The sequence below is a fragment of the Asparagus officinalis genome, unplaced genomic scaffold (assembly GCF_001876935.1).
Source record: "Asparagus officinalis unplaced genomic scaffold, Aspof.V1 AsparagusV1_Un483, whole genome shotgun sequence".
Classification (NCBI taxonomy): Eukaryota; Viridiplantae; Streptophyta; class Magnoliopsida; order Asparagales; family Asparagaceae; genus Asparagus; species Asparagus officinalis.
The window spans coordinates 14,688-28,716 of NW_017972748.1; the positions used below are offsets into that span (position 1 = coordinate 14,688).

General features: G+C 35.4%; 1 protein-coding gene and 1 long non-coding RNA gene across 3 annotated transcripts; one reads left to right on the forward strand and one right to left on the reverse strand.

The window, feature by feature from the left end:
- The first annotated feature begins 4,334 nt into the window (after window positions 1-4,334).
- On the forward strand, window positions 4,335-14,029 carry LOC109827859 (ribosome biogenesis protein NSA2 homolog). Its single transcript, XM_020394880.1, has 9 exons — window positions 4,335-4,418; window positions 4,514-4,633; window positions 4,738-4,805; window positions 6,980-7,088; window positions 7,185-7,253; window positions 7,404-7,461; window positions 13,470-13,705; window positions 13,821-13,872; window positions 13,959-14,029. The coding sequence occupies exons 1-9, from the start codon at window positions 4,416-4,418 to the stop codon at window positions 14,024-14,026; spliced, it is 783 nt and encodes a 260-aa protein (XP_020250469.1). The 5' UTR covers window positions 4,335-4,415; the 3' UTR covers window positions 14,027-14,029.
- Window positions 7,473-13,463, reverse strand: LOC109827860. Of its 2 annotated transcripts, XR_002243527.1 has the most exons (4): window positions 12,749-13,463; window positions 9,730-9,981; window positions 9,621-9,659; window positions 7,473-9,517 (listed from the first exon to the last, which is right to left on the reverse strand). It is a non-coding gene; the product is annotated as an uncharacterized LOC109827860 (long non-coding RNA). The 2 variants fall into 2 exon arrangements; XR_002243528.1 differs by lacking the exons at window positions 7,473-9,517; window positions 9,621-9,659 and adding an exon at window positions 11,883-11,942 and having other exon boundaries at window positions 9,669-9,981.

Sequence of the window (14,029 nt, forward strand, 5' to 3'; positions counted from 1 at the left end):
CTCGTGCTACATTCTCAGTTACTTCCTAATGTTTATGATTTTTATTGGGGTTAGTAATGTCAGGTACCTTGGTCAATTTATTAGTTTTGCTCATCATTTGGCCAACAAATGGTTTTGGATGTTGGAACTGGTTGAGCGAATGCATGAATTCTATCAGATCGATTGGAAGGAACTTAGTAGTTTCATCTAAAGAGAAGGATGACGAGGATTATGAATCTGAGATGAATTGGGATGCAGAGGGATATTGGCTCGATTTGGGAAGACCATCGATTGGTCTTTGAAGCCCAAACTGATGGGAATTGCTCGCACACAAGGTGTTTGATATAATGCATCGATGAGAAGAAATGGTTTTATTGGAGAGAATGGCTCAATCTCAGCCGTGGATTATAATTTTTATGGTTGTGAAATGTCGAATCATCCTCTAGTGACTACTACTCAATTCTAAAATTGTTGTACTGATGATCCTTATGTTGCATCCACAATTGTTTGTAACGTGTCATGTTTCATTATTTAGTTGATTATACTATGTGTTCTTGTGATTTGGTTGTACTTAGATCAAAATTTAATAAAATATATTGTGTCTATTTAGTGATCAATTTTAGTGTAATTTATTACGATTGTATGTAAAATATATTGTGGCTGTCATGTGAATATGTACAATTTCATTCAAATAGAACTTAATGTGCATAATAAATTGAAGATTATATATAAATTATGTGTATCAAAACCTGAATATTATGGTACATAATATGTACATAATCTTGGTATCAAAACCTGAATATTATGGTACATAATATGTACATAATCTTGAGGTTATTGTGTACATAATATATATAAATCATGTACATAATCTTTGGTACATAATATGTACATAATCTTGAGGTTATTGTGTACATAATATATATAAATCATGTACATAATCTTCAAGTTACGATGCACTATTAAATCACATTATATGTTAACTTTCTTCATAAATTATGTTTACATTCATCATTATATGTTAACTCTCCTCGTAACATGTTAACTTCCAGCTGAACATATTAACGTTCATCATAATATGTTAATTTTCACTGTTACATGTTAACTTTCATAATAACATGTTAACTTTCTTCATAAATCATGTTAACTTTCATCATTATATGTTAACTTTCATCGTAACATGCTAACTTTCAGCTGAACATGTTAACTTTAGCATAATATGTTAACTTTCACTGTTACATGTTAACTTTCTTCACAAATCATGTTAACTTTCTTCATAACAAGTTTTTTGAACTAAAGTTCGATGTATTTAAAAGACTAAAAGTTCTAACTGAAATGCTAACATGTGAAAAATCATAAAGTTCTAAGATTGTAAGTCTAATCATGTCGTGGTTATCCTTTTATTCTGAAATATGCTCCAGCGTACAAAATGTAATTAAAATTAAAATTTAAGCTAAAAACGTTGCCTTTAACCTGAACATGTTAACTTTCACATGAGCATGTTAACTCTCATCTGTATATGTTAACTTTTAGGTGTATATGTTAACGTTTAGGTTTATATGCTAACTTTCATAATAAATATGTTAACTTTCTTCATAACATGTTAACTATCAGCTGAACATGTTAATTTTCATCATAATAAATTAACATTCACTATTACATGTTAACTTTTACCATAATATGTTAACTTTTAACTGAGCATGTTAACGTTTATCATAACATGTTAACTCTCAACTGAACATGTTAACGTTTACCATAATAAAATTTTTACATTCTTACAGCTGATATTGCTTGAATACAATATATGATTAGACTACAATCTTAGATATTACAAAAATATAATACAATATGCTACAAAAGTCTTGACAACATACATTGCTCTACCAAAGTATTGTACTAATAAGCAATCCACACCAATCACCAATTACATTCATAGCTTTTTTTAAACGCTTCTACGAAAATAAAGCAGTGAAAGTTAACAGGTTAGGATAAAAGTTAACATAAAGCAGCGAAAGTTAATATCCAATATGAAAAGTTAACATATTAGGATGAAAGTTAATACGTTCTGCTAAAAGTCAACATATAACTATTATAGTTAATATTTTTCCTTTCTTTCTCTTGTTCTTATTTTTCCCTTTCGTTTTTCTGCTAGTTTTTTTGCCAAAGATATACAAGAACTCAATAATCTTGAATCCAAGAGCATAATTTCTACAACAATTGACAACACATCATGGCATCTAGCCAATAACTCTCAATATAATATATACATACAATTAAAAGCTTTGAATCCAAGAACATAAGATCACAACAACCGACAACACATCAATGCAATTTTCAGTCTAGTCCTTCTACTTGAATCCAAGAACATAAGATCACAACAACCGACAACACATCAATGCAATTTTCAGTCTAGTCCTTCTACTTCATCATCTCTCCAAAGCACTTGATCAACCGACAACACATCAATGCAATTTTCAGTCTAGTCCTTCTACTTCATCATCTCTCCAAAGCACTTGATCAGTGTAACAAATAAACAATGTTTTTCCACCTCCTCATATGTGACCAACACATACACACTAGCAAATAATAATAGTCAAACAAAATATATACATAAATTCCAATACATTATGAAAATAGACTCCCCAGCTTTAAGCATCTCTTGAATCAATTTCAGACACAACAGACCTATCCTCTTCTTCCTTCAATGAATGTATCATCTCGGCAACTTGGCTCATAGTTGGTCGAGCATCGGCAGATTTGTATATGCACTTCAATGCAATCTGAAGAAGCTTCACCATTCTATCTTCATACACTCCTCCAGAGAGCATTCCCTTATCAAAAACTTCAACTGTCCATTCCTCTCTCACCACAGAATGCACGCACTAAGCCTAATCAAAAACATTATCCTAAAAAACTAATCATCTCTGGGTTTTCACATGCATAGATTTTTTTGCAGTCTCAAATCTTGCTTAATTCCATCAAATTATAACCCACACCTGAGTTTGAGCCATTCTCTCCAATAAAATCATTTCTTCTCACTAAGGCATTATATCAAACACCTTGTGTGCAAGAAACCTCTCTAGACACCTGCTTGCAAAAAAATCAAGACTAAGAACAGATCCACATTAAATCATCAACACGTTAACATAATTCAACATCAAAACACCCAATTTAATCACAAAACGAACATAGATGTCCAAAATCCAATACAATGAACCTAAAAACTCAATCAAATTCAAAAACTCTAACTCAAGCTCAATTAATAAAGATCGTACCTTATGAATCAAAGTGATCCTGCTTAATCATATTCCCAAGCACAGTGAACATTGACAGAGTGAGAAAAGCAGCAACCATTTGCCTCAGATGGAACGCCATTTCCCTTTCAATTCGAAATCAAAAACCAAGAAGAAGAAGACGAAGAAGAAGAATAGGGAACTTCCTTTAAAGTCCCTTGCGGATCTGAAAGAGGGAGAGGTTTCAGAGCAGATGCGGCGATAAGAGTGAGAGTGTTTGTGGNGATGAGGCGGAGGAGGTCGGGGATGGGGCCCAAGGAGGGAGGAGGGGTGGGGGTGTGGGCCAGGGTTTGGAGAAGAAGAAGTGGAGGAGAGGAGAGAGGGGAGAGGAGGAGGAGGAGAAGAAGAAAAGGGGAAGAGGTAATTTCGGAAAGTTGTTCCTGGGAGAGTGTGAGGGGGCTGAAACACAAGAGAAAAACTATGAGGGGCTGGGTCACATCCCTTTTATTTTGAAGGGGCCTAGAAACATTTTTCCCTAAAATTAACGAAAAAATATTCTAAAACTTCACAGAATTTGAAATACCGTGAAAATTTAGAACATTTCTTAATGAGATGGTTAAGCGGGGCAAATCTTCACGAGATTTGAAATTCCGTGAAGCTTAAACTTCATGGGATTTTCAACTCCTGTGAAGTATACCTCCAAAGAGCCTATCAATAAACCCTAAACCCTTCCAATATTTCCCACTGCTAGAACGTCAAGTCGACGTCTCTCTTCCTCCTCCATTCCCAAGGTTCAGCACCTCACAATGACAATCAAAAAGAAGAATTAGACGAAAATGAGCTTCAGAGAAGGAGAATCGTAGAGGAAGTAGCTCTCGCGACTCGAAGAATTGCTAGGTTCCCTAGATCCCGTCGATTCCAAATTCTGTGAAGTTTTAGAACATTTTTCGCCAATTTCGATCCAGTTTAGCTAAATCTGAGTTGAAATTGGCCATTACTTTTGAAATAGATAAAATTTTAAAAATATGTTTCTAAAAAGGTCTAGAGCTAAAATTTGTCCTTCCAACCGACCTATTACATACACGTGCATAGCACGTGAATATACTCCCTATATTATCCCACCGCTCTTTTTCCGGCCTTCTTTTGTAAAACCCTGTTTTTAGGGTTTCAACCTATCCTCGTCTCGCCTCCCAACTCGCCGCCATGGTTCGTCCTCTCTCTCGGTATCTAGGGTTTCAATTTATTTCATTCTCTTCTCTGATTTCAATCTTGAATTCTTCCTCTGTTTTCGTCTTCTACAGCCTCAAGGAGATTACATCGAGCTTCATCGGAAGCGCCATGGATACCGGCTCGACCACTTCGACCGCAAGAGGAAGAAGGAGGCGCGACAGGTCCACAAGCGCTCCGCTTTCGCCCAAAAGGTCGAATATTTTTTGATCTTTTGATGATTTGAGATTTGAGATGGAATTGTGTTCCCCATTTTGTAGAGAATTTGTGGTGTGATTGTTTTGAGTTTTGGCTGCAGGCTCTTGGTATTAAAGGGAAGATGTTTGCGAAGAAGCGGTATCAGGAGAAAGCTTTGATGAAGAAAACGTAAGACTCCTTTGTTTCCTCAAACATCTGTTTTTTGTTTTTTTGTTTTGGTTAAAATATTGGAACCTTAAATTGAATGGGTATGGTACTTCAGTGATATGTTTTTTGGTTAAAATCTGTTTCTTTTGGTTAGAAGGAAGTGCTTAGGTGTGATCAGTAAAGGTACATTTATCTAAGGGGATGGAGCAAAAGGTCAGCCAGGATTAATATTTGGGCAATGGGAGAAGTAGTTAGTATTCAGCTAGCTATGCACAATTTTGTGATAGATGATAATTTTGTGTCTTGACAAATGGATCTATGGTGATGTGGATATGAGTGTTTCTTGTAGAGATTTTTGTCTTGTTGAAGCGAAGACTTCAGATACGGAAAAATAAAAAAAGCTAGTATTTCTGGTCTGAATATAAGAATAAATAGTTCTCTGGACCTTAATAGATGACAGTTAGTGGTTATTAATCATATATGCTTTTATAAGGGCCAGAGTCAGACATTGCCTTTTCCATTTCCCGCAGTGACCAAATGGTAAATATGAAGAATGTGGATGCATCATCAACAGCTACCCCAACTTTCAACGTTTTCACTTTCTATCATTCAAATATAAGATTTGCAAATAGAAACACACGACTTCACTTTATACTTTCAGTTTACTTTCTGGTTCTCAACCTCTCCCCTAGGTTAAGTTCAAGAGAATAAGACCTGTATGAAGTGTTGATATGAAGAAAATTCCTTTCCAGTTATGATTTTTTTCCCTTATCAATTGAGCAATGATCACCAGTGAGCAGTGATCACCAGTGAATCATCATTTATGGAGCTTAATTGGTATTGTGATGCATCTCCTCCGCTTGTTAGGATCTGGTTTACCTGCTACATTTTAGATCCTATTTTTTCACTAAGCTCAACTCAGAAGGAGATATCACATTTTACCAGAAAGGGGAATGTGTTAGGCATTGGTGGGCAACAAGGAAAAGGGAGAGATGTTATAAAGGCTGTAGTATATATGTCAGAAGAGAATGAAGGAGAATGAGGGCAGTTATTCTCTCCTCAGTATAGACAATACATCTTAAACTTTGGAGGGTATTGAGGTGGATCTCACTGAGGTATGTTCTATCCCGAAATGTAAACCGGTCGGATCTGTTTGCCGTTCTGAAATTGGCGGCAAATGCAAATTTGATTTCAGTGCCACTTCTAGTGGATAGTAGATGAGACGAGGTGGAAAGATGAAAATTGAAACATATTCTTGTAGATTTTAAGAAAAACTTACTGTTCGTCTCATCAAGTCTTTGTTTTCCTTGTCAATATGGGGAAAGAGCATATTGTGCACGTGATGAACAGTACTCTTTCTCAGTTGATTGAGGGAGTAGTTTCTGTGCTTACTTGTGTGTTTGTCACCGCTTTCTTCTCATCTTTTACTGAAAGAGAAGGTGGAGAGAACAATCAGAGTTGAATCCAATTTTTAAACAATATTCATGAGGTGTGCGACAGGTCTGAAAAATGATCATGTTATAACTGTGAATTATCTATTCTTTTCATTGCAATATTGCATGAAGGAATGCTAGACGACCTCATGACCAGTATACTGCAAGTCTGTCCGACATTACAAAGCTATCTGGATAGCTGTTTACTGGAATTTTTTTCTTCTGTTTCATTGAATCCCTCCAATATGCCATTTTTACATCAATATAAAGATAGGCTTTTTGTTGCTCGGGGGATCTAAACTTGGTTTTGAGAAACAAGGAGTTGACTTGCACTTTAAATTTCATCTATGCAATGGCCCAGTCCTTTGGAGTGCTTTAGCATTTCCAAGCTTAAAATGAGATCTTACAGTTTTTTTAACATTGCTGAATTGATTTGTGTTTTTCTCTGATTGATGAGTAATGAAATTTTATCTAGGACATTGACTTCTTATGGAAACCTAGCATATTGAGCTCAAGTTTATGTATCTTGTTTGAAAGTAAGGCCTTTGGAGGCTCATAAGTTGCTCGTCTTGAGAAATGAAATCCTTGTTGTTGCTCAGCTTAATTTTTGAAGCAGTGATATAGATGTGGAAAAAGGAGTACTATGTTTCAGAATCAGATACTAGTTTTATGAAGCACTATGTTGAGATTACAAGAATAAAATGCATTAATTGATTTCATTTTGAAGCCACACAGCCATTATATTTCTTGTACCTTTTGCAGACTTGCTATGCACGATGAGTCATCATCTAGACGTAAAGTGGACGATGAAGTTCAGGATGGTGCTATTCCTGCCTATTTGATGGATCGTGATACAACTACTCGTGCAAAGGTAAATTGATTCTAGTCAATTTCTGAATTTATTCCAAGTAACACTTTATGGGTCCTGTTTCTAATAAATTTGATGCATTGTTTTCTGTTGTGATAGGTTCTTAGCAACACAATCAAGCAAAAGAGGAAGGAAAAAGCCGGCAAATGGGATGTTCCTCTACCGAAAGTAAGTATTCAAACCTCCCTGGAAAATCTTGTGTAGATCTTCCTAATAATTTCTTGGTGCTGTATATTGCTGCGTGGTAATCTGGCCTTTTTACCCAATGCAAACTGTTGCTTCCTTTTCTGATTGCCTGACTTCTCTTCCCCTTTCCAGGTCAGACCGATGGCTGAAGCTGAGGCATTTAGAGTAGTCCGTACTGGCAAGCGAAAAAGTAAGTTTTCTGTGTGTTATCGGTTTTCTCAAAATCAAAATGCAAGATGCATAGTAATAAGAATGGCCCTATGAGAACTTTTCTTGAAGAAATTTGTGGTGCCAAGTCTATCATCGACACTGCCAATAAAAATCATCTTCTGGATATAACTATAGCTATATTTTTGCTTGATGAAAAAGCTATTTTGGTAGTCTAATTTTGTTTGCACGTCGTTTCAAAGACTCATATTTAGTAGTTAATTAATACACCTGAAGCTTGCTTAACTGATTTTGTTTATACATGGTTTCAAGACTCATATTTAATAGTTAATTAACACACCTGAAGCATGCTTACTGCTGATAATGCTGAGGTTCAATAAAGCGGGCGAAACATTGTCTGAATTATCCTTAAATTACCCACTTATAGTAGGTTACCGCGTTGTTTAGAGAGGGAAAGATCCAACTGGGAGACTGTAGTTGATGCCCTTCTTATCTGTTAACTCCCCGTTTATGATTTGTTTTGCCCTTTCCTTTTGTTACTTCCATACTATTTGGAAACAGGAAAGTTAATAGGGCTCTTTTACAGTAAGGTTAAATGATTGAGTGTGTTTGGTTTACGTTAGTTGGAATTGCAAATGTCGTTGCAATAACATGTTCCAAATACATGTGGAGTAGTGTTTGGTTGAAATGTATTTTCAATTACATGTGTTATAAAACCAATGTTTGGGTGCATGTAATTGTAAAGCTAAAGCTACAAACAACTAGTTCATTAGTTGTTTGGTTGAATTTTTGGTGTTGCAACAACAATTGAAATCATCATACCATAAACTTACATCCTCCAATTTATAACATAACTGTTGAAGAGCTATAATAGTAGCCTTATATATTTAATTATTTTACAGCTAATAACTATCAAAATGCAATCGGGAAAACCCTGAATCTTTTTAATAATGCACCTACTATTAAAATACTCCTTGCTTCATCCATATGTATATAGAGCTCCCAATGAAATACAACCAAGGGCTTGAATTCCTTTGATAAGAACAAAATAACATCATTGATAGGAATGCCTTAGTCTTGTTCTCCATAACACATCAAATATATAATTAAAGCACAAAGCCATACATTAATAATAAGGGTCTCCTCTCCATGGACTTCATAATACCAAAATAGAAGCAACCAAAAAAGTGCAAATAGAACCCATAGTACTATTGGGTTGCGACTATTTTCATTGTTACTAGATTATATATTTGATGTGCAAATAGAACCCTAATTATTTGAGCATATTACAAGATTATTTAGTCATCATAAAGACTGAATTCATCAGTTTCATTGTTGTTACTTGTTACCACTATATTCATGTCCTCACTTAGCGACACTCTTCTTGATGCCCTGTTACGTCATCTGTTTCTCCATGTATTGCTCCCATGCCAGGGATCTTCACGACGTATGTTTGTGCCGCTAAAGTTGCTATTACCAAAACCACCCATTGCACCAAATATCCCTCTAGGTAGAATTTCTGGAGAAGAACTCATCCATCCATTGATGGCGCATCTCAACACTACGACTCAAAAATCCACGAGCTTTATACTCATGACCAGCTTGCAAAAATATTCATATGCTGATGACTTTATACTATTATCGTATCTCGACAATGACATGATTGTATCATAGAGTTTATTTGTGAAACTCAAGATTACATCTTCAGTCATTGACATTACAATGCTACCAACTGCGTATAGTCAGCTTGTCCATGCATTCATAAGGAACTCATTCCTTTCGTTTCCTCTTCTTTTTTTCTTTATGAGAAGCATGCTGACTTGATGATCCCGTTGGAGTACTTTTAGAGGGGTTAGGAGAATCCCTCCATAAACTCTGCATCTTCTAAAATAGCCTCAACATTAACAGGCGAGAATTGTGCGAAACTTTTATTGAGTGCCTTTCCTAAAGGTTGTGAACAATGTTTCATCCAAGCTCCAGTAGCGTGGTCTCCTCCCGCAATTAAACACAACTCTTCATACTGCTCAATTGGTTTGCTCAATTCGTTTGTTCAGATAAATGTCATGGCTTATGTGTACCTGCAAGTTTAAGAGTTGATGTTAAGAAAAGCATAAAAATGCAAGATTAAAAAACATATTGACAAAATACAGCAATTAGGTTAACTAATTACTGCAAGATAACCTTCAAATTCTTCTTGTCCAACAATGATCGTCTTTGTATCTGCATTCCATCCTTAAATTAATTGATTTCATTCTACAAGTAAGAGTTTGAAGGTGACTCCTTACATTACCTTCAGTTATGTTACATGCATGATATTTCGTATTAAGCTCTCGAAGAACTGCATTGAATACTTGAGGCTTCAAATCTTTGCCTATCTTCCCATTATTTCTCACTAAATCAGCCAAGAAGTTGATTAAAAAAAACCTGCTAACATGTGGAGGCCACTTGAAAGTTTTACTCTTTCCTTCTTGATTGCTACCATCTACAATTTCCACATCTTTGGTTGCATGGTCTCTATTGGCGGGTTGCTATTTGTTTCCATCTGATATTAGTTAAAATACATCCACAAATAATGTCTAATTAAGAAACAAGTTTCATATTAAATATGCAAAAATAAATGCAAACAAGATGATTAATGAATAATTACATCAGTAAATAACCTAATATAAACAAATAATGATAAGATATTTTCAATCAGTTGTTCAAATAGAATTCTGCAGATAACATTTGCATTCAAGAACTATAACAATGAAAACTATAAAACATACATTGACTAATTTGATTATTAATCCATATTTCATTTGCCATATGATCTCTAAGAGAAATCCACTCTGCATTGTCACCTTCATCATTTACCTTATGATGACTGCTATGCGGTGTCCAATTTGCTTCAGATGGTATTAACTCATCACCGCCTTGATCAGTAATAAAATTTGGAAGCACACCACACATAAGAACACTGTCTTTTTGTGATGGAAATGGGTGATAACGTTCATTCTTGAGTATTTTAAATCTCCTTTAAGAGAAACAAGCACTCTTCCAATTGTGGTCCTAAGCGAAAAATGGTTGTGATTAAAGAGTTCCTTGTTATTAGTAGGTTCATGATTTCTATATTCTCTCAAGTGGTATCAATAAGGAGCAATAAAGCCAGGTTAGGTTGAGTATCCAACATCTATAAGATAGTATTTTCCTACAATTTGTCATGATAATAGAAAGTTAACTATGAGGTGAGTTTTACTACATATCTTAGATATCGATAGTCACATTACTGTTTTCAACTCTTGTTTCAACTCTTCAACCATCTTATTCCTCTAATGCACTACTTGACACCAAGGAATCATGTGCAAAACCCACCCTCCCAACCGGCTAATATGTAAGTGAATTTCAAATCAAAATCCACACATGCTAAAACATTTTGGGTAGTGAAAGGTTTTGTGCCACAAATTTGCCCAGCAAGAGATGCAGGAATAGTTGCATGAATATGAGTCCCATCAAGAGCTGTAATGCAATCCTAAAATAAATTATAATACAAGTTTATGACACTTTTTATCTTTTATTACTTAGTTTGAATATAAACATTATAAACACTTGACAATTACCTTGAAATATGGCATGAATCTGTGGCTCATTGATATCTTTGGGTGGGGGGGTGTTCTTTGGAGCTATGATGATCTCATTTCGTAACTCTCCAATTCAAGCAAGACATGATTAAAGTATCTACTAACAATCTCTCTAGATCATTTAAAATTGTCTAACAGATCATTTAAAATTGTGTCTAACTTCTCTATTTCTCACATTGTGGCCTAGTGTGTAGGAACATTGCTACTTATATCTCAATGGTAACATGAAAGGTGTCCTGCAATAGACCTCTAATCTTCAGTATCGTGCAAAATGGGATTCTATTCATTCTGCACATATCTCTACAATGAGTGTCGGACAAATATATTATGCTTTCCAAATATTTATTTTTAGTCAAGTGTCTTGTGGGTTAAATTACTGCATTTTCTTTCGAAGACCATCAATTTAAACCATATATGATAGACATAACTCCAGTCATCATTATTGTCATAGCTGCAACTTTTTTTTAGAGTCTTGAACTCTTGATTTGAGGGAATAAATGTAGCTGAGCATGTATAGATGATGAATGCAGCTAAATCAATAAGAAAATAAATATATCATTTAGTTTTATGCTAAACATCTAAATACCCATGCAACACAAGCATACAGTTTAGCTTACAAGATTAATTAGAACATAGATATAGCAATCATATTGATTTTGAAAAATTCATAAAGATAGCATAAGAAATATGAAGCTGAAACTATATCATTTAAAATACAAACTAAAAGCAATGCTTAGAAGAACATACCAGAAAAGAATTTTTAGGATCGATAAAAGGAAGTGTGAAATTTCATGAACAATGATTCAGTTCAGTGAAATAGTACCTTAAACCTAGCACCTCTAGTCAACCACCTTGTATGTGAAACAAGCAGCTTTAAGATAAACTGGTGAAAGAAGAGAGGCAACATATTTTATTAATAAAGCATTCGTGGGTTTTTTAGAGCGATCTGGTTAAATCAATCATATACATCAAACATATAAGTTGGGACCATGGTACGCTATCGCGGACCGCGGCCTGGTTCAATAGTCCCAGATTCGAGTGGAAAACGATCCAATTCACCAACTGCAGCAACCCGATTTAGAATTCAAACAAGCTAATTTTTTTTTAAAAATAACTCTTTTACAAGAATAAACAACAAAAACGTGAGATATTAAGTAAATGAAGTATGCACATCTTAATTGTAACATGATTCTTAAGGTTCTTTTACCATTACTGATATCAACTAGCATTTAAGAACCGAACCTAAAGTGTACTACGTTCACTGACGCATTACTTAAGCCTACTCGCTTGTACCAGTTACTAATGAATGGCGTACCACGTTCCCGTACCCCTTAAATTGAACTGGAAAAAAGCCGTGTTCCATGCAACTATGCATCAAGCATACATATTATATAAGAGAATTGCTCATACTTCCTTTCTAGTAGCTATTGTAGAGGAAGATAATTACATCAGTTCCAGGTGTTCTCTGTTTACCCATCAGATTCTTTCTGATCACATGCAAAGGCGTATGTTACAAAGAGATCCCAGTGTCGTGTTTTGAAGGGAAAAATTATTCCTTCCAAGCGAAGTCTCTTCTAGGGTTTATGATCTTTACATGTACTAATCGTTGTACACTTAATGCGAAATCCTTCTCACCCACTTAGAATAAAAAGACCAGGGAGGAAAAAATTAGGGGTTGTAGAGCTTTACCTTCGGCTTCGGAGGTGACTGTATCCAAAAGCAGAAAATTCTTGAAGCTGGAACACGCTTTTTCTGTTCCAGAACCACAGGACGCTTTAGCTTCTGCTGTTTCAGCACACCAAATTGGGCACAGTTATAACTCCCCTGTTTTTGGGACTTTTTTGTTACAACACCCTTTTGGAGTTATGTTTTTAAAGGAAAAACTTGTTTTGGGAGTTTTGATGTAGTTGGAACTGCTTGGGATTCCAACTACTACAAACCAAACACACCCTTAGTAGTTAATTAACGCACCCAAAACATGCTTAACTACTAATAATATTGCGGTTCAATAAAGCAGGGGAAGCAGTCTGAATTAACCTTAAATTTCCCTGCTTATAGGAGGTTACGTTGTTGTTTAGAGAGGGAAAGATCCAACTAGGACACTGTAGTAGCTGCATTATTTTTCTGGCATGAAAACTTTTTCTGTTAGCTTCCTGTTTATGATTTGTTTTGCCCTTCTCTTTTGCTACTTCCCTACTATTGGAGTCTGGAAAGTTAAAAGGGTGTGTTTTCAGTACTGTTTAGTGCATGGGTTCATTTTTTTGATTCTGTTCGGACCTGTCCTTTGAAATAAAGCTACTTGACTCTATTGTTAAAACTTAAAAGGGCGCTTTTACTGTACTGTTCAATGTGTAAGATGGAAGGTGTTGTCTTTTCGCTGACTTTGCAATCCTTATGTGCCTTCACGCAGACAAGCAATGGAAGCGGATGGTCACTAAAGTGACATTTGTTGGGCCTGGATTTACAAGAAAACCACCAAAATACGAGCGCTTCATTAGACCTATGGGCTTGCGGTTTACCAAAGCCCATGTTACCCACCCTGAACTGAAATGCACATTTAATCTTGAGATAATTGGGATTAAGAAAAACCCTAACGGTCCTATGTATACTTCTCTTGGTGTGATAACGAAGGGTACACTTATAGAGGTGATGACCGACTAGTCTCATTCTTTATCGAACTAATCTCATTCTTTATGTATTCTCCAGAGTAAATATAGGTTCCTGCAATTAATTTGATATACTTTGGTTTATATCATTTCAGGTGAATGTGAGTGAACTTGGTCTGGTTACCGATAAGGGAAAAGTAGTGTGGGGTAGGTTAAGACTTCCCACCTTACGTGTAAGATTCGCCTTTTTGTTTCTTTCCTGAATGCGTGTGTTTTTTTTTTTTAACTTGCAGGTAAATATGCCCAAGTTACTAACAATCCAGAGAATGATGGCTGCATAAATGCAGTTCTCCTTGTTTAAGAA

What these genes read in the sequence shown, in the direction of transcription:
- LOC109827859 (XM_020394880.1), top strand. An exon ending in GCTCCGCTTTCGCCCAAAAG is followed by an intron (nt 4,634 to 4,737) that starts GTCGAATATTTT and finishes TTTTGGCTGCAG; the next exon opens with GCTCTTGGTATTAAAGGGAA. An exon ending in TAAGGGAAAAGTAGTGTGGG is followed by an intron (nt 13,873 to 13,958) that starts GTAGGTTAAGAC and finishes TTTAACTTGCAG; the next exon opens with GTAAATATGCCCAAGTTACT.